Here is a 19112-nt window from a genome sequence, read left to right as displayed (position 1 = left end):
TTGAATTTATTAAACTTTCAAAACTGCATGAAAACACATTTCCTATTCAATACAGCAGGGGTCGGCAACCTTTCAGAAGTAGTGTGCTGAATCTTCATTTAATCACTCTAATTTAGGGTTCCCTGTGCCAGTAATACATTTTAACGTTTTTAGGAGGTCTTTCTATAAGTCTATAAAATATAACTAAACTATTGTTGTATGTAAAATAAATAAGGTATTTAAAATGTTTAAGAAGCTTGATTTAAAATTTAAATTAAAATGCAGAGCCCCCCGGACCGGTGGCCAGGACCTGGGCAGTGTGAGTGCCACTGAAAATCAGCTCGCGTGCCGCCTTCGGCACGCGTGCCATAGGTTGCTTACCCCTGAAATACAGTATTGTCTGGAAAACTTTTATTTTCCCTGTGGTTAGACTACCAGGAACTGACTTGCAATATACTATAATTTCACATGAGAATCTCATTCTTTTGAGTGGAATGTGTACCTTCGTATATTAATGTCAGTGGAAGTTGGGCATGCACAGTGAGTTGGGAGACTAGATTCTTTTGTTTATGTGGTCTTCAAAAAAGACAGTTAAATGTAGAATTAAATATCTTGTTTGATTGAGCTTGAAGTCACAGCTTTCATGTTAGCTTATGAAAATTTAGTTTTAAGTGTGTGGCTACTGTGTGTCGGCTAATTGAAATTTTCATCCAAAATATCCTTAACGTATAACGAAAAACAGAGCAAAGTTTTGCTATACGGGATGCCTGCGTGGGAGACTTATACTGAAGTCACTGGGGGCTGACTGTAGAACTTGGACTGATTCATATTCTCCACTGGGATCCTTGTAGCTCACAAGTGCCCACAGTTGGCATAGCAAGATTTATATTCATTTCATAAATGAAGGAAACGAGCAGTTGATTTTTACCAGACCAGATGTTAATATCAACTGTTGCTATAATTTTTAATACAGTTCTGAGAAAGAACTGCCTTAATAAGATCTCATTTCATTAACATTCACACTTGAGTAACAGAGATGGACACCTTCCAGTTATCTTAATTAAACGAATGTTGTACTCCTAAATCTCTAATTTGTTTACTTTTTCCTTTGGTTATATTGAGGCAAGAGTCTGTTACATGATGATATTTAAATATTCTTCTTTGACATCTCTTAAAGATTTATAGAGTGCATTCATCCTTAAAGTGCTTTCCAAACATTAAGTAATTCTCACCATAATTCTGTGATGCTAGAGTATTACCCTTTTAATTTTAGAGAGGAAGTAACTGAGGTACAAAGAGGTTAAATACTTACTCCATGGCAGTACCAGACAGAGAACCCAATAGTCCTTACATTCAGCCCTTTGATCTACACAGTAGACCACACTCTTTTCCATAAAGTTTTTAATGGGTTATAAGCATAAGAATCTTCTTATTAGTGAATGGACCTGTAGTGATGTGAGTGGTCATTGTATGCTGAGAAGTGACCACCTCTTTTTTGTCTTCACAGCTGTCAATTTACATGATGTTATGCATATAAGACTTGTCATTGGATCTCAGATTGCAGCAGAGATGAGGGAAGCCATGTACAATAGATTGGGTCTTACAGGCTGTGCAGGAGTGGCCTCTAACAAATTATTATCTAAACTAGTATCTGGCACCTTCAAACCAAATCAACAAACAGTTCTTCTACCTGAAAGCTGTCAGGACCTAGTAGGCAGCCTTGATCACATCAGAAAAGTGCCTGGTAAGATATTGGTGCCACAATCTTTCATATAGACATTGTGAGAATTCATAATTTTAATATACACCCTAAACTTTTAAAACTGAGAGAATTTTAAAATCTGGGTTTTTTTGTATTTATATTTACTTTTTGCATTTTACTCAAACTAGTCAATGAAACTCTACTAGTTTGTACTTCTGTTCTCCAGTCCATGTCACTTTTGGTTTTGCGGTAACACAAAAGCGTTTGGGTTGCAAATACCTAAAAAGAATGTATAAATCTCAGACTGTTTTCATTGAAACCCAAACATTGATATTGACATACATACTTTTGGGGGGGAAAAAATTTTTTTGCTCAGTCCTAAAATGTGGGTCTCAATTACCTGAAACTGTTGCTTCAAAGAACTTCCAGTTCTATAATTAAAATGGTTATATTTGATAACGTCTAGTTTTATATGGCAAGACCTTATAAATATAATTTATAGGGGAAAAGTATTTTAGTTTATTAACCAAATAATAAATTAGTTTTTAGTATTTTATGTAATATATAAATTATAAATACAACTTGCTAAGCATATCTTAATCTTTTAAATGACTTTCCTGTGTACTGTATTATTTTGTAAAGAAATTTTACTCACGTTATCACACACCTTTTTCATCTAGGGATTGGCTATAAAACTACCAAGCGCCTAGAGTTGCTGGGTCTCAGAAGTGTGCGTGATCTCCAGACCTTTTCACCTGTAATACTAGAAAAGGAACTAGGAGTTTCAATTGCTCAGCACATTCAAAAGCTCAGCTATGGAGAGGATGACTCCCCTGTGGCCTCCTCAGGACCTCCTCAGGTACAAATGACATATGAAAATAGTTTTTCAGAATGAGAAAGATTGCACTCTTTGAGTACAGTTTTGCTGAGCTAGCTGAAATCCAGTGAGAATGAACAAAGCAGTTGTCATACTGGATCAGACCAGTAGTCCATCTATTCTGGGATCCGGTCTCTGACAATGGTCAGTACTAGCTGTTTTAGAGTAAGGTACACGAAATCCTACAGTTATGGGATATCCTGCCACCCAGGAAAGTGGTTGTTGTTTTTTTTTTTTTTTCTGTTTTTCCCCAACTCCCCCATAGCTAGAGGTTGGCTTATGCTGTAAAACATGGCAGTTCATATTCCTTCTAAAATTATTTTAATTTTATTTATATTTACTATTATAACTCAGGATATTTTTGTTACCTCTATTAATGTCTGATCCTTTTTTGAATCCTGCTGAGCTCTAGGCTTAATGGTATTTTGTGGCTATGAGTTCCATAGGTTAATATGTGAATTATGTGGAAAAGCGATTCCCTTTTATATCTTTTGAATTTGCTTGGTCACTTGGTAATACACAAAATTAAAAGGACTATTGCATTTCTTACAGTCCCTTAGTGATGAAGATTCTTTTAAAAAATGTTCATCAGAAGTGGAAGTTAAAAGGAAAATTGAAGAACTACTTGCTAACCTTTTAGACAGGTGACTGTCTTCATTTGTTCTTATTGCTGACTGATTTTGTGACCTGAAAGAACGTTGGGCATATGTAAGGTTTGTCTCATATTTTGCAGAGCATACTGTGGGCTCTCCTATCTTCAGAATGCTGCCCCTCAACCCCACCTGCCTCTCTAACTACTTCCTCATTACCTTCTGCCCTTTATCTCTGAACTTGTGAAATGTGCCCTCTACAACTGTTGCCTCAAATTCTGCTCCTGCAACTGTATCCTGCTCCTCTCCCCAAGTCTGGCTTTCACCCTCTCCACTGCAACTGTTCTCACCAATGTCTGTAAGCTCTTCCATTCTTAACTCCTCAACCTTTCTGTTGCTTTTGATACAGCTGATCATGCTTTCTAATGGCCTTGTCTTCCTTTTAGCTTTCATGATTCTGACAGCTCCTCATTCTCCTACATCTCTGATCATCCTGCGTTGTATCTTTTTGTGTGTCCCCTCCAGTCTTTCTTCTATTCTCTTGGTGATTTCATAGGCCTCCTCTTTTTCTCTCTCTACCCTGTCCCTGAGTGATCTTATCCACTTGCATGGTTTCAGTTACTATTGTTATGCTTCTGTCTCACATCTTCTTCTCCACTTCTGACTGCTTCCCTTGGTTTGACCTTGCATCTCAGCCGGTTTCTCTGACATCTCTTTAATGTTGTGCCATCAACTTAAGCTTAACGTGGCCAAAACTGAACTCCTTATCTTGCCTTCTACTTTTCTGCACAACCACAGACAACACCATCATCATTCTTGTTACAGGCTTATAACCTTGGGGTCATCTTCAACTCTTCCCTGTCCATTACCACTCACATTCAGGCAGTATCCAAATTCTGCTTCTCCCACATAATCATCAAGATACTTCCATTTCTTTTTGTACAGACAGGAAGAATTAATTCATTCCCCTTATCTCCTGTCTTGATTACTGTAGCTACCACAAGTATGTCTACACTTCAGTGTAAGCTCAGGGTTTGAATTCAGGCTCAGGCCTAACTCGCTTTCCATCTAGACACAAATTGTGCTAACCCAGGGCTTGGATCCAGGGTTCCAGGACACCACAGGGGTGGAGGATGTTAGCCTTCCACTCTGCCAGGTAGAATTGTTCCCTTCAATGTATTTTCTAGTACGGTCATTCTCAACCTCTTACATACCAGGACTGCCTTTTAATACTGGGACCTTACTACCACTTAGCAATATGGGATGGACAAGATGGTTGCATCTCTAGGTTGAGAACTATATTCTAGTACTTCTAGCAGTCCATGTCTAAAAATCTCAAGCAATGGGGCTTCCACCACTTTCTTTATTAATGCAGAGATTTTTTTCCTTAAGTGAATAAAACAGTAATTTTTTTTCTATAAATCTTCAACTGTGTGCAATACAAAACAAAAACTATTTATTGAAACAATTTGTAAAAAATGTGAAGAAATAAATAGAGGTGAGTTAGGAAGAAATTTCAAGTCAGACTTGAAATTAGACGAAGGTTTCTGACCGTCAGAGGGGTGAAATATTGGAACGGCCTTCCGAGGGAAACGGTGGGGGCGACGGACCTGTCTGGTTTTAAGATAAAGTTAGATAAGTTTATGGAGGGAATGGTTTAATGGTAAAACATAGTAGTCAAGGAAAGCCAAGCAATGGTGGGTAAATAGTATAATGGCTAACGGGGTCGGGCTGGAGACTCTTGCCTATATGCTCGGGGTCTTACTGATCGCCACATTTGGGGTCGGGAAGGAATTTTCCTCCAGGGCAGATTGGCTGAGCCTCTGGAGGTTTTTCGCCTTCCTCCGCAGCATGGGGCAGGGATCTCTAGCAGGAGGGTCTCTGCCGATTGCAGTCACTAAAAACAGGATTGGGGACTTCAACAGCAGAGTCCAGGGAAGGGGTAGGGACGGTTTTATGGCCTGCAGCATGCAGGGGGTCAGACCAGATGATCATAATGGTCCCTTCTGACCTTAAAGTCTATGAGTCTATGAGGAAGCACTAGATGGTATCAATTGGGGAAAATGAGGCAGGAAAGAAATTAAAGCTAAAGCTTCTTATGTTCTATACTATTACCATTATTTTGTTTCACTTTCTTGATGGATTAAAAAAGATATACATTACTTACTTTCAAAGCAATTGGATCAAGTATTTGTAAAGCAGCAGTAATGTTAATTGCACTGCACACTTTAATTTTCTTCAGAATATCTAAAGATGGAAGAAAGCCACATACAATAAGATTAACCATCCGTAAATTTTCATCAACTAATAAATGGTTTAGTCGGGAGAGTCGTCAGTGTCCTATTCCCTCTCATGTCATTCAGAAATTTGGGACAGGTAAGCGCTTTTCTGAAGTTTTGTTTTCAGAAAGTATTTGGTCAGTTGTTACTTTGGTGCACAATATGTTGTTTGAAATTTTAACCAGGGTCTCTCTAACTGTAGAGATGCCCAAGTATTTGGCACATTCATAGGAACAGTGAAATGATACTTCCTTCTCGGAAAGAAGGTTTATCAGTCTATTAATTTTAGTATCAATAAAGTTGCAGGTATTAAGCATAACCTTTGTTTTGCTTTGTTACTTTAAATCTAGGTTTCTGAACAATGTTTCATATACTTCAAATTAAAAAAAAAAAAAAGTATTACATTGATTTTATGTGATAGATGTACCTCAGTGAAACCATGTTAAAAATACAGGACTTCCTGGCAGGAATAACTTTTATTTAATAAGTAACAAAGTTGTTAACTCAGCCTTAGGGTGAGCAGACAGCAAATGTGAAAAATCAGGATGGGGTGGGGAGTAATAGGAGCCTATATAAGAAAAAGACCCCAAAATCGGGACATCTGACTCAGCCTTGCAAGATTGTTATGGGAGTTTACTAACCCAGGCACAAAATATGCTTGCCTGCCTTTTACCCTGATGTTGAAAAATTAATTAAATGTAACTCATCACTGTCCAAAAACAAAAGAGAGAGAAATTGCATGCAAGGGATGAGTGAGTGAAAGGAATTTTGTATGGCTATAAGATTTCAGGATCTTTCTGAATCACTCCTTATCCAACAGTGTGTGACGTATACAGTCTTCCTCCTCCTGAAGCCAGGGTTTGTCCATCCTAAATAGAGATCACAGTCTTTCATTTGCCACTTCATATGGAGTTTATCTTATCCCCATATTTGACCAATCACTTCACTACTATTCAGTATCATTATGTTTTCTCTAAGTATAGGGTTTAATAAAATACTGTAATCATAGATTTCACCTCTGAATCCAGTCTAGACTGGAAGAGACCAAAAGTTATTGCCATCTGATATGTCCACACTCTCCTGCGTAAAGTAAATAAGTGGTCTCGGTCTAGATATTTGTTGTCAGATAGCCATATCACACAAATTGTCGTTGTCATTAATTGGATCCGTTTGAAGACGATTTAATAGAAATGGAGAGTGAGCTACTCTCAGTTGTATAGAAAGGCCTTTTCCATTTGCAGGATGTTAGTTTAATTGTGTTTGTTTAAATTGACCACTTTTCCAATATCACATCACTTCTCAACAGAGATGGCAGGACAGAACAGGAGAGCTTGTACCATTAATGTCTATGCTATAGAGATTCTGTGGGCATGTCTCTAGGGTTGTCAGTCTGGCACTTCTTGCAATCATAACATTCATTTCAGAAAACCTTTTTAAGTGTCAAAAACTGTAAATTTAACAGCCTCTTTATTTTCAGATGATCAAATAAATGCTGCCTTACTTGGCATAGCTGTAGTTAAAATCCCTCACGTTTCCTAAGAACTGAGATTTTTCAGTGTATTGACCAATTAGGGCAGGGGTCTCAAACTCAAATGACCATGAGGAACACATGAGGACTAGTACATTGGCCCGAGGGCCGCATTACTGACACCTCCCGCCGCCGCCGCCCTCCACCCCTTCCATGAGGCCCCGCCCCTGCCCTGCCTCTTCCCACCCCTGCCCTGCCCCCATTCCAACCACTTCCCCGAAATCCCCACCCCAACTCTGCCCCCTCCCTGCCCCAAGGGGGTTCAGGAGGGGTGTGGGGTGTGGTGGGGGCTCAGGGCAGGGAGTTGGGGTGTGGGGTGCAGGATCTGGCTCGGTGAGCCTGCCCTGCCCCCGCAAGAGGCTGGAACGTGGGGAGGGGGGGCGGAGGGGCTGTGTGTTTCTGTTGCTTGAGGCAGTGCCGCCAGCAGTTCCCATTGGCCCCGGTTCCCTGTTCCCGGCCAATTGGAGCTGCTGGGGGCGCTGCCTGAAGCAACAGCCACACACAGCCCCTCCGCCCCCCCTTTCCCATGTTCCAGCCTCTTCCCGGAGCTGCGCAGGGCAGACAGGCAGGCAGGGAGCATGCCCTGCTCCTGGTGCACGTCCAGCCGGAGCCGCTCTGGTAAAGACAGGAGAGGGCGGGGGGGCTGTGAGGGGCTCGCGGGCCACAGAAAATGGAGACCCCTGAATTAGGGTAAATGCCAACTTATTTTGCATTAGTGCAAAGTGTTGAAAGTCCAGACTCTCTCATGCACAAACCTTAATTCCATTTAGCCCCTTATAGAAAGGTTTAAATTAATTCTGCTGTTTGTTTCCATTTCATGTTCAGGAAACTATGATGTTGTGGACCCACTGGTTGGTATCCTTATGAAATTGTTTAGAAAGATGATAAAAGTGGAGATGCCATTTCATCTTACCCTTCTGAGTGTCTGCTTCTCAAATCTTAAAGCTCTGCCTAGCCTCACCAAAGGATCCATAGGATTTTATTTAACTCGGTTGTCACCCCCTTCAAGTTCTGGCAAAGTAAGTTGAAGATTATTAAAAACTTATTTTTTAAGTTTTATAAAAAGATTTTTAAAAAAAAAAATTTATAAAAAGATTATTAAAAAATCAATCAAATCAAGTGCATTAAATTCAGACTGAGACTAATATATATATAAATACACTCTAGTATCCTTAATGATTTTTAAATACTTTAAGAAGTTTTATAGTCCCAAATATCATCTAGGTAGTAAAAATGAAGAACTCTGTGGGCTCTCCTGAGTACAAGCTATTTACAAGATGTGTTTATGCTATCCTTCTTTGGGATAGCATAAACAAAGGATACTTCTTTGTTTTCAATTGCCATGTCTTGAATGGGACAATACTAGGCAATGAAAGTTTATTACTGTCAGAAAGAGAGATGAGCTTGTGGAGCCAAGGTTTTCAGAAGTGGATGCCTAAAATTAGGTTTCCCACAGACTTTAATGGGAGCTCTTCTGCCTGCTCAGCACGTCTGAAAAATCTGTCCACTTAATTAGATGCCTAAATATGAAGTTAAGAGCCTGATTTTTCAGCATCCATTTTTGAAAACCTCAGTGCTTCTGTAATGTGTGATCTATAGGTCATGGTGGAACTGAAGTGACCTAAATATTTCTTTCCCTCATAAAATATCTTTAACTGTTTAGCTTGAATTAAATCTTGTTAAAGTGCCCTTAATTTACCTTTGTGTACTTAGAATCATAGAATATCAGAGTTGGAAGGGACCTCAAGAGGTCATCTAGTCCAACCCCCTGCTCAAAGCAGGACCAATTCCCAGCTAAATCATCCCAGCCAGGGCTTTGTCAAGCCGGGCCTTAAAAACCTCCAAGGAAGGAGACTCCACCACCTCCCTAGGTAACGCATTCCAGTGTTTCACCACCCTCCTAGTGAAATAGTTTTTCCTGATATCCAACCTGGACCTCCCCCACTGCAACTTGAGACCATTGCTCCTTGTTCTGTCATCTGCCACCACTGAGAACAGCCGAGCTCCATCCTCTTTGGAACCCCCCTTCAGGTAGTTGAAGGCTGCTATCAAATCCCCCCTCATTCTTCTCTTCTGGAGACTAAACAATCCCAGTTCCCTCAGCCTCTTCTCATAAGTCATGTGCTCCAGACCCCTAATCATTTTTGTTGCCCTCCGCTGGACTCTTTCCAATTTTTCCACATCCTTCTTGTAGTGTGGGGCCCAAAACTGGACACAGTATTCCAGATGAGGCCTCACCAATGTCGAATAAAGGGGAACGATCACGTTCCTCGATCTGCTGGCAATGCCCCTACTTATACAGCCCAAAATGCCGTTAGCCTTCTTGGCAACAAGAGCACACTGTTGACTCATATCCAGCTTCTCGTCCACTGTGACCCCTAGGTCCTTTTCTGCAGAACTGCTACCTAGCCATTCGGTCCCTAGTCTGTAGCAGTGCATGGGATTCTTCCGTCCTAAGTGCAGGACTCTGCACTTGTCCTTGTTGAACCTCATCAGGTTTTTTTCGGCCCAATCCTCTAATTTGTCTAGGTCCCTCTGTATCCGATCCCTACCCTCTAGTGTATCTACCACGCCTCCTAATTTAGTGTCCTCTGCAAACTTGCTGAGAGTGCAGTCCACACCATCCTCCAGATCATTAATAAAGATATTAAACAAAACCGGCCCCAGGACCGACCCTTGGGGCACTCCGCTTGAAACCGGCTGCCAACTAGACATGGAGCCATTGATCACTACCCGTTGAGCCCGACGATCTAGCCAGCTTTCTATCCACCTTACAGTCCATTCATCCAGCCCATACTTCTTTAACTTGGCGGCAAGAATACTGTGGGAGACCGTATCAAAAGCTTTGCTAAAGTCAAGGAATAACACATCCACTGCTTTCCCCTCATCCACAGAGCCAGTTATCTCATCATAGAAGACAATTAGGTTAGTCAGGCACGACTTCCCCTTCGTGAATCCATGCTGACTGTTCCTGATCACTTTCCTCTCCTCTAAATGTTTCATAATTGATTCCTTGAGGACCTGCTCCATGATTTTTCCAGGGACTGACTTAGCTATAAGTGTGTCTTCAAACACTGGAGTGCTTTACTTTCCATATGCTTTTAATTCCTAGACTGAACAGGGTGAGTTAAGGGTAGGATTTCATCTTCAAATCTCACTTATATCATTTAAATCAACTATGATGTGTTACTTTAATATAGATTTTTTTTTTTTTTTTTAATGGAAATATAGGGAAGTTGACAAAAACCATGGTTGAAATCCTGGCCTCATTGAAGACACTAGTAAAACTCACACTGATTTCAGTGGGGCTAGCACTTCACCCCAGATGTCTATATTTTTTAATTCTTAGTATTTGTGAGTCACTGTACTGTTTATCATTTAAGATCTACTTTGTATTTAGAAACTTGAGGTTAAATTATCAAAATTATGGTCCTTGGTTACATACAAGTAATCATGACTACATGTCACACATTTATACAGGCAAACAGACACTTGTCTATAATTATCAGTATTTGGTATGCAATTACTCCCTTAGGTGAGATGTGCAAAGTTTATATCTTTGTTCTTGGTTCTCTCCTTTTTTCACGGCACATTTGTCCATAGCTGACCACTTTCCTTCCACAATATGTCATACAACCTATATGCAGACATTCAGCTCTGATACCTCCCTATCCTGACTTCTCAGGTGTCCATGCTCACATATCTTATCTTTTCTCTGATAATTACTTGTACACACAGGCTCATTCTTTTTTTCTGGGTGCAACATAATTTGGTTTGAAAGTTTTTCCCTTTTAAATTTTCTTTAGGTGCTAACTTTAATGATACAGTCTGTAAATAAGTATTTAGGCATATTGAAAGACTTTGATTAGCTGGGCTGCCAGACGGTACGATGAGATGCCCAGTTTAATGTTGCTTTTGAAATTACTTGTTTTACAACCCCAGCAAAACTCTTTAAATATCTGGTCTGTTATCTATCTCTAAGTACTGTGCTGAATAGAAAAATCTTTGTTGCCAGATGATTCAGTGGTAACTTTTTTTGTATGTGGAAGTAGGATTTAAGGGATCACTATTAATAAAATTGTATTTATGACAGATATCCTTTTAATCAGTTAATATTTTTCATATGCACTATGTAGCTAAATAATATATTTTGTGCTGCAGAAAATGGAAGGTGTTCCACAAGACCAGGTGAACTCCTGCAGTTTTGTACCAGATGGAAGAATTAGAAATACAAGAACTAGAGAATCTTCACTAGAAACCAAAAGCTGCGCAGAAGAACATGGAATTCCTGTTTCCCCAATTCATTTGCCTCCTGCTGGCATTGACCAGGAGGTCTTCAGTCAGCTTCCAGAAGACATTAAAGAGGAAATTATTTCTGACAAAACTGGGCAAAGGATCCATACAAAGAATGTTTTGAGTCAGCCATTACCTTTTTCTAAAGGAGCACTACCATTTTTTGCACAAGAACAAATGCACACTACCCCGAATTCCAGAAGAGCAGATCATAGTATCAGCAGTCTGGTATGCAGTGAACATTTCCAATCTACCAGTGAGCTGGAGACAGCCATGGTACACAGGCCTAATCCTAATTGTATTCTCAGTCTACAGGATCCTCCTGAGTACCCTGAAAGTGCACTAATAGATGACTGTATGGAACAAATACCTAAGGAATCACTGAATTTCAATAGCACTGATTCAATTGTATTGAATATGCAAAGTCAACATTTTCTTCAGCCCCATAGTTCAGACAGACAAGAGCAGCCCATTGGAGCAGCCTCTCAGGATAAAGGTCAGAGAGAGCAAGCGTCAGGAGAAGGAAGAATTGTATTTCCTCCTAATGTTGACCCAAATATCTTTTCTGAACTACCTGCTGAAGTGCAAAAGGAACTACTGGCTGATTGGAAGAATCTAAAACCTGTTTCCAAAATGCATATGAATAAACCTTCTGAAAAGCTAAAAACAAACAAAGGAAAAAAGACTCTGGTGAACACAGCACCGCATTCTAACAGTTTATTAAGGTATTTTAAACCAAAATGATTATATACATAATACAGAGATGACTGGTGTAAAACATTTGTGATAAAATAAGGAGGTAATACAATCATATTCATGCATTAAAGAAATGCACTATTTTAAAGTGTAATGCGACAAAATAGCATACAAAAAGGAACAGACCATCTCAACAATAGTGTAAAACTATTGATAATTCCTTTAAAAAGTGATTAATACTATATATTCTTGTGTTAAACTAGCAGATTAATGTTTTATTTAGTCCAAAGAGAGTCACAAGGGAGACTTACTTCCCCTAAAATGCACATTAGGTGTGATTGAATCCTCCAGTTGTTACTACACGTACTAAAACATTGCAATCCAGTTTGAAACACTTACACTTGTTCTTGTATCAACCAAATGGCATCCGTTAGGGCATGGATGTTCTTGCTGTTAAAACATTTTTTTAAACTCAAAATACAGAAAATACTGACTTGGATGGTGGGGCTTGTGAAACTAATGGAATATAGAGAAAAAAGTACTGCTTTCTTAGTAGTTACAGTCCCTAACTGCTAGAGGTAAAACACATCGGTAATGTGAGCAGAGCATCATGTACAGCCAGTTCTAACTCACAAATAGGCTTTTACTATTTGTAGTTGGAATAGCCACCAAGACAGTTGTCAGCATTTCCAGCCACTGATTAGGCTAGGCTCCAGTTTGGCAAGATACTTAAGAACGGAACTACTTTACTGATTTACCTCAATATGGATTTAGGAATACAGATGCTCCCCAGGTTACGCAAACCTGACTTACAGAAATCCGGATTTACGGAAAAAGTTCCATAAGCTTTTTTTGCATAATTGTTGAAGTATAATTTTAAAAAAATCTTGGCCAATGAAGACTGATTACAAAATTGATGTTTAAATGTTAGCTAATTATTCTTGCAAAGTAACTTGTAATAAACGCATTTACAGTTGTTAATACCTTGCCTGTTTTATTCAAGATAAAATAACTTTGAGATGTACTAATCTAATGAGATATTTTATTATTAAAATGCCAATGCTTTTAATTCTAGGGCAAAATCAAATTATGCTTAAATTCTAAATACTGACTAGTTCCTGAGAGGAACATACTAATTGACAATTGCTATATAACAAAATTCTCACAATAACTTTACACAGTAAATGAAGTGAAAGTGTGTTACAGAACACATCACTGTATCTTTAGGTTACAATGAAGTCTGACTCTATTTTATGTGTTTTGATGGCAACTCGGGCTCTGATTTAAAAAAAAAAAAAAAAAGCAGTTTTCTTTAAAAATAGCAAACTGTACTGTTATGCTTAGTCATTATTTCTGCTATGAACAGAAGTACATGAAATTAAACTACACATTTACATTCTCTATATACAGCACACTTACAATATTAAAGATCTCAAATTCTTTAATTTTAAAATGAACTTAGGAGACAGCTGCATATGATTTATATGTATACAACTTTCCTCTTATGTTTGGCATTGGTGTATAATTCTTTAGCATCTTTATTCCAGACCTTGCTTCAGTGATTAGATTTATGCGGGTAGTAAGCAATGCTATCTCCACCACTGACTGTAGGAGCATTCCTCCCCGTTCTGGCTGGATAAACACAATTAGTTTGGAATGTTCTGGATTCCTGTAAGAAAGGAAACCGAAGCTTTAAAATAAAATACATATTTATCCAACAATGAGAATTCTGGAGAGGAATAAATCTTTGAATATGATCTACAAAATGTATGTCCTGAAATATCCTCTCTATTAAAGTGAAGGGATGTAGCATATACAGAGTTAATAGAAAATGAGCTTCAGCAAACCAGTGTAGCACATGCAAGTCTCATGTGATGGTGCTCTCAATCACAATGTCAGAAGAAGCAGGTCTGAGCCACAAAGTTGGGATCTACAATCAAATCCAAAGTGTCCCCAAAGTACAACTAGTACCACAGAAATTCACATATATGTCAAAACCAGATCAGTTTTAATTTTTGTAGGTAGAAGGTTACTGTATTTCAGAGACCTTGCTTTATATAAGACATTAATACTTATTTCGGCAAGGGTGAACACACATCCATAAGGGTTTTTATGACCCTGGATGCAAGATGGAGATGGGGGGCATTTTTGATAGCCCACACTGACAGCTAAGTGAGCAAAAACCAGAATTAAAAATGAAGAATCTATTGATTAAACAAGTTAGTCATGTTGACTTGAATGTAGTTTTTAAAAAGGAAACATCTCTTTCCCCAAATGATACATCCACCTTTACCCCGATATAACGCTGTCCTCGGGAGCCAAAAAATCTTACCACGTTATAGGTGAAACCGCATTATATCGAACTTGCTTTGATCTGCTGGAGTGTGCAGCCCCGCCCCCCTGGAGCGCTGCTTTACCGCGTTCTATCCGAATTCGGGTTATATCGGGTCGCGTTCTATCTGGGTAGAGGTGTATATTGATAACTCTATAAAGTTTTTTGTATTGTATTTCTAGCAATTACATTCTAGGCTAGATTTCAAAAAGATATCTACTGATTTTGCAAACAATTGCCCTAAATGCAGATTTCTAATAGAGCACGTATGTTTTGACAGGAATGCCTATTAAAACCACCTTTTGAGATTTGATGCTTTATGTCCAAGACCATAAGGGGTGGCAGTATTTCAGGGCAGAAGAGTCACTCAGCTGGCAAACATCAATAATTAGTAAATACAACTGGGGGAGAGGGGAAGGAAGCTATGCTTGGTGTGTGTTGCACCTTAACTGCAGTGGTCTTCACAAGGCCACTGTCATGCTGTATTATGTCAGACATAGTGGGAGATAGTGCTTGAAAAATGTACTTATTCAGTGATCAAACCAAGTACCCAATGTGTAAAACACCTTATGCTGCCATCACCCAAATGCCACACCCACACAAAGGAATGAGGACTAAAACAGAAATACCAGGAGTACTTGTGGCACCTTAGAGACTAACAAATTTATTAGAGCATAAGCTTTTGTGGGCTACAGCCCACTTCTTCGGATGCATATAGAATGGAACATATATTGAGGAGATATATATACACACATACAGAGAGCATGAACAGGTGGGAGTTGTCTTACCAACTCTGAGAGGCCAATTAAGTAAGAGAAAAAAAACTTTTGAAGTGATAATCAAGATAGACAGTTTGATAAGAAGTGAGAATACTTACAAGGGGAGATAGATTCAATGTTTGTAATGGCTCAGCCATTCCCAGTCCTTATTCAATCCTAAGTTGATTGTATCTAGTTTGCATATCAATTCCAGCTCAGCAGTCTCTTTTTGGAGTCTGTTTTTGATACAATCAATATATGTTCCATTCTATATGCATCCAAAGAAGTAGGCTGTAGCCCACAAAAGCTTATGCTCTAATAAATTTGTTAGTCTCTAAGGTGCCACAAGTACTCCTGTTCTTTTTGCGGATACAGACTAACATGGCTGCTACTCTAAAACAGAAATAATACAGTTGTGCCCTGCTTTTTGTGTGTGCACAGTATTTACTTGTAGCATTTAATCAACTTTCTATTTAAATTTTTTTTTTTACGTAACAGTGGTTCCTACAAAGATGGAATGGCTGGACCTGTTACTTGCCCTCTCTAGCCTCCCAGCTGATATGTGGCCAAATGGGTGTGTGAGGAAAAACTGACTCAAAGAAACACTCTAAAGGGAACTGTTAGTCATCTTTATTTTGTTATACCCAAGGTCTGCCACACAGTCTGTTTTTCAGTGCTTCCTCGATGCATGACGGTACCGGCCGCTATGGAAGATGGACCGCAAAGGAAACAGATTGTGCTCTTTATTCTGTACAAGCCAGCCTCAATGTTAGTAGTCCCAAAAAGCTATTTTCTGCTTTTTTTAGTACTAGAAATATTGAATGCTAATTTTCCTGTTTTAGTAGAGGACTTTAAATTTTGTTAAATGGAGGCCTCCTTTATACTTAAAGGCTAACCAAACATTTTTTGTTTCCTTTGCAATTCACCTTTAACAGGTAAGAGCTGATCCTCCTCTTCAGAGACTGTTTATCACATATTTTGTGTTCCTAACTTTTAGTGAGATTGGCACTAGATCTAAAATCAGAAGTGGGCCAAACAGATGCTGCTGTGCTAGTACAATGCAATACCAAATCAATCACTAGGTTGTCCACAGTATCTGAGTTTGGCATATCTGAAATATCAGCACAGCCTCCAGTTAAATTTCAAACAAAAGCTCAGAGGAGTGGTCTAATTGTTTTTTATTTTATCCAATGTACAAAGTGTGTCTGTGCAAGCTTCCCCCGACTGCCCCTCTAATGTGCCTCTCCCCCGAAGCAGAGGGATCTCGTTTGACGTTCTTCTCTGTCCATTCAATCCTTGGCATCTCTGAGGCTGTCACCAGTGGTACAATTAAAAGTATTCATTGTAATATGAACCCTTGTCGACTGAGAAATGAGCAGAGATTGTTGAAGCCATTAGATGGTAATATTTTTAGTCACTGTCAACATTCATACATTATACTATAATGCAATGTTTTTCAAAGTGTGGGTTGGGTCGCGGCATGTAAGGCACTGGGTCGCCTTTCTCTGGTCAGCATCGCCGACTGAGACGTTAAAAGTCCCATTGGCGGTGCTGCTCAGCTAAGGCAGGCTAGTGCCTACCTTTTCCGACATCGGGCTGCACCCTGGAAGCGGCCAGCAGCGGGTCCGGCTTTTGGGCCGGGGGACCACGGGGCTCCGCGCGCTGCCCCTGCCCCGAGCACCGGCTCCGCACTCCTATTGGCCGGGAACTAGCCAATGGGAATTGGAGGGGGGTGCCTGCGGGTGAGAGTCAGACCTGCTGCTGTCTGCTTCTGGGCGCGGCGCAGTCCGTGGTGCCAGGACAGTCAGGAAGCCTGCCTCTGCACCCCGGCTGCACTGCTGAGCAGGAGACACCAGAGGTAAGTCCGCACCCCAATCCCCTGCCCCAGTCCTGAGCCCCCCAAAACCTGGAACCCCTTCCTGCACCCCAAACTCCTCATCCCTGGCCCCAGAGCCCTGATCCCCTCCCTCACCCCAACCCTCTGCCCCAGCCCTGAGGCCCCCCCACAAACCCAGAGCCCCTTCTGCACCCCAAACCCCTCATCCTCGGCCCCACCCCAGATCCTGCACCCCCTCCTATACCCCAGCCCTGAGCCCTCCAAACCCGTAGTCCCTCCTGCACCCCAAACCCCTCATCCCTGGCCCCACCCCAGACCCTGCACCCCCAACCCAGAGCCCTGACCCCCTCCCACATCCTAGCCCAGAGCCCCCTCCCATTCCCTGAGGCCCCCATTCCCAGCCCCACTCCACAGCCTTCACCCCTGCAGCCCAACCCTCTGCCCCAGCCATGAGCCCCTCCCACACTCCAAACCCCTCATCCCCAGCGCCGTTGGGTCATGGGCATCAACAGTTTTCTTCAACTGGGTACCCAGAAAAAAAGTTTGAAAACCACAGCTATAATGGATCACAAGCTGCAGATAAGTCAATAATGTTTGGAATTGCAATATGTCTAATATTCTGGAGTATATTAACAAGAGTGTTGTATGTAAGACATGGGAGGAAATTGTCCTGCTCTGCTTGGCACTGGTGATGCCTCCGCTAGAGTACTGTGTCTAATTTGGGTGCCACACTTTAGGAAAGATGTGGATAAATTGGAGAGAGTCCAGAGGAGAGCAACAAAAATGACAAAAGGTTTTGAAAACCTGACCTATGAGGAAAGGTGAATAAAACTGGGCATGTTTAGTCTTGAGAAAGGAAGAGTGAAGGGGGCCTTGAAAACAGTCTTCAGATACGCTGAGGGCTGCTATAAAGAGGATGGTGATGAATTGTTTTCCATGTCCGGTGAATGTAGAACAAACAGTAATGAGCTTAATCGTCAGCAAGGGAGATTTAGTTTATATATTAGGAAAAACTTTCTAACTATAAAGATAGTTAAGCACTGGAAAAGGCTTCCAATGCAGGTTGTGGAATTCCCATAACCAGCAGTTTTTAAAAACAGGCCAGACAAACGTGTTAGGGATGGTCTAGGTAATTTATCCTGCCTCAATGCAGGCGGCTGGACAAGATGACCTCTTGAGGTCCCTTCCAGCCCTACATTTCTGATACTGGACACCTAGAGGTGAATGTTTCCATATCTAATCAGGAAACACAAAGTTAAAACCTGTAGTAAAAGCTTTATATAAAATTACTGTATTACCTGGTCAGTTGTTTCTAACAGCTTATAGGATTGTAATGCTTTGTTCCACTTGGCTCAGAATTCAGGAAGATACATACAAGGCACATTCTTAATTATCCCTTCTCCACGGTATCTAGATTTTGTACAAAAAGAAACATCTAAAAGTTATTAAATCATGTTATGAACTGGAAGAAATAACTTTACAATATTAAATTGTCATTGTATGGGCAAGCCATGTTACAACTAGGGACAGCATGGAGATGACATTCAATTAAAAAAGCAAGTGAATTATTCTACACCTGATTTATTCTTTTTCCCAAATAGCATTACATTCTTAATACCATAAAAGATTTTTTTAAATTTTTTTTACAAAACTATTAGGTTGGATCCTGTAGTTTAAATATACATTTCCTTTACTGTATTCATCCATTAACTTACCTTTCTAAATCTTTTAACTGTTTTTAAATGGATATTTTTAGCCAAATTAGGATTTTCATTTCACTTTGACAGGTATTTGATCATAAATCTCCTCCAGAACATATGAACAGCTCATGCGGATATCAATGGGAGGCATATATACGGCAAGTGCTATACTAGAAACTCAGATGTCATTGCTAAAACTTCTAGCAACTATTTACTTATAAATATTTTCGATGAGTATTTGCTATTAAAATATAAATTAAATAGCATAATGACATACATCTGCACAAAGGTAAATGATGAAGTGCTAAAGAGTCATAAGACTAGGTTGGACATTAGGAAAAAGTTCCTAACTGTCAGGGTGGTTAAACACTGGAATAAATTGCCTAGGGAGGTTGTGGAATCTCCATCTCTGGAGATATTTACCGTAAGAGTAGGTTAGATAAATGTCTATCAGGGATGGTCTAGACAGTATTGGGTCCTGCCATGCGGGCAGGGGACTGGACTCGATGACCTCTCGAGGTCCCTTCCACTCATAGATTCA

At 40.1% G+C, this 19112-nt stretch overlaps 1 protein-coding gene and 1 long non-coding RNA gene across 5 annotated transcripts in view; one reads left to right on the top strand and one right to left on the bottom strand.

The window, feature by feature from the left end:
• The window catches only part of POLI (DNA polymerase iota), a 20029-nt gene extending 7104 nt beyond the window's left edge, over positions 1-12925 (top strand). For all 4 annotated transcript variants that reach the window (XM_065598737.1, XM_065598736.1, XM_065598735.1 and 1 more), the window contains exons 5-10: positions 1487-1723; positions 2362-2540; positions 3111-3202; positions 5391-5524; positions 7781-7974; positions 11117-12925. In XM_065598737.1, the coding sequence (XP_065454809.1) occupies positions 1487-1723; positions 2362-2540; positions 3111-3202; positions 5391-5524; positions 7781-7974; positions 11117-11992 (1712 nt within the window). In that variant the 3' untranslated portion in view covers positions 11993-12925. The remainder of the gene's footprint in view (positions 1-1486; positions 1724-2361; positions 2541-3110; positions 3203-5390; positions 5525-7780; positions 7975-11116) is intronic.
• Positions 11937-19112, bottom strand: LOC122173753 (uncharacterized). Its single transcript, XR_010602104.1, has 3 exons — positions 18995-19112; positions 18170-18281; positions 11937-13613 (listed from the first exon to the last, which is right to left on the bottom strand). It is a non-coding gene; the product is annotated as an uncharacterized LOC122173753 (long non-coding RNA).

Source organism: Chrysemys picta, chromosome 6, assembly GCF_011386835.1.
Source record: "Chrysemys picta bellii isolate R12L10 chromosome 6, ASM1138683v2, whole genome shotgun sequence".
In the NCBI taxonomy this organism is placed as follows: Eukaryota; Metazoa; Chordata; order Testudines; family Emydidae; genus Chrysemys; species Chrysemys picta.
Note: the sequence above shows the minus strand (reverse complement) of the source record. Positions and strands in the feature narration are given on the sequence as shown.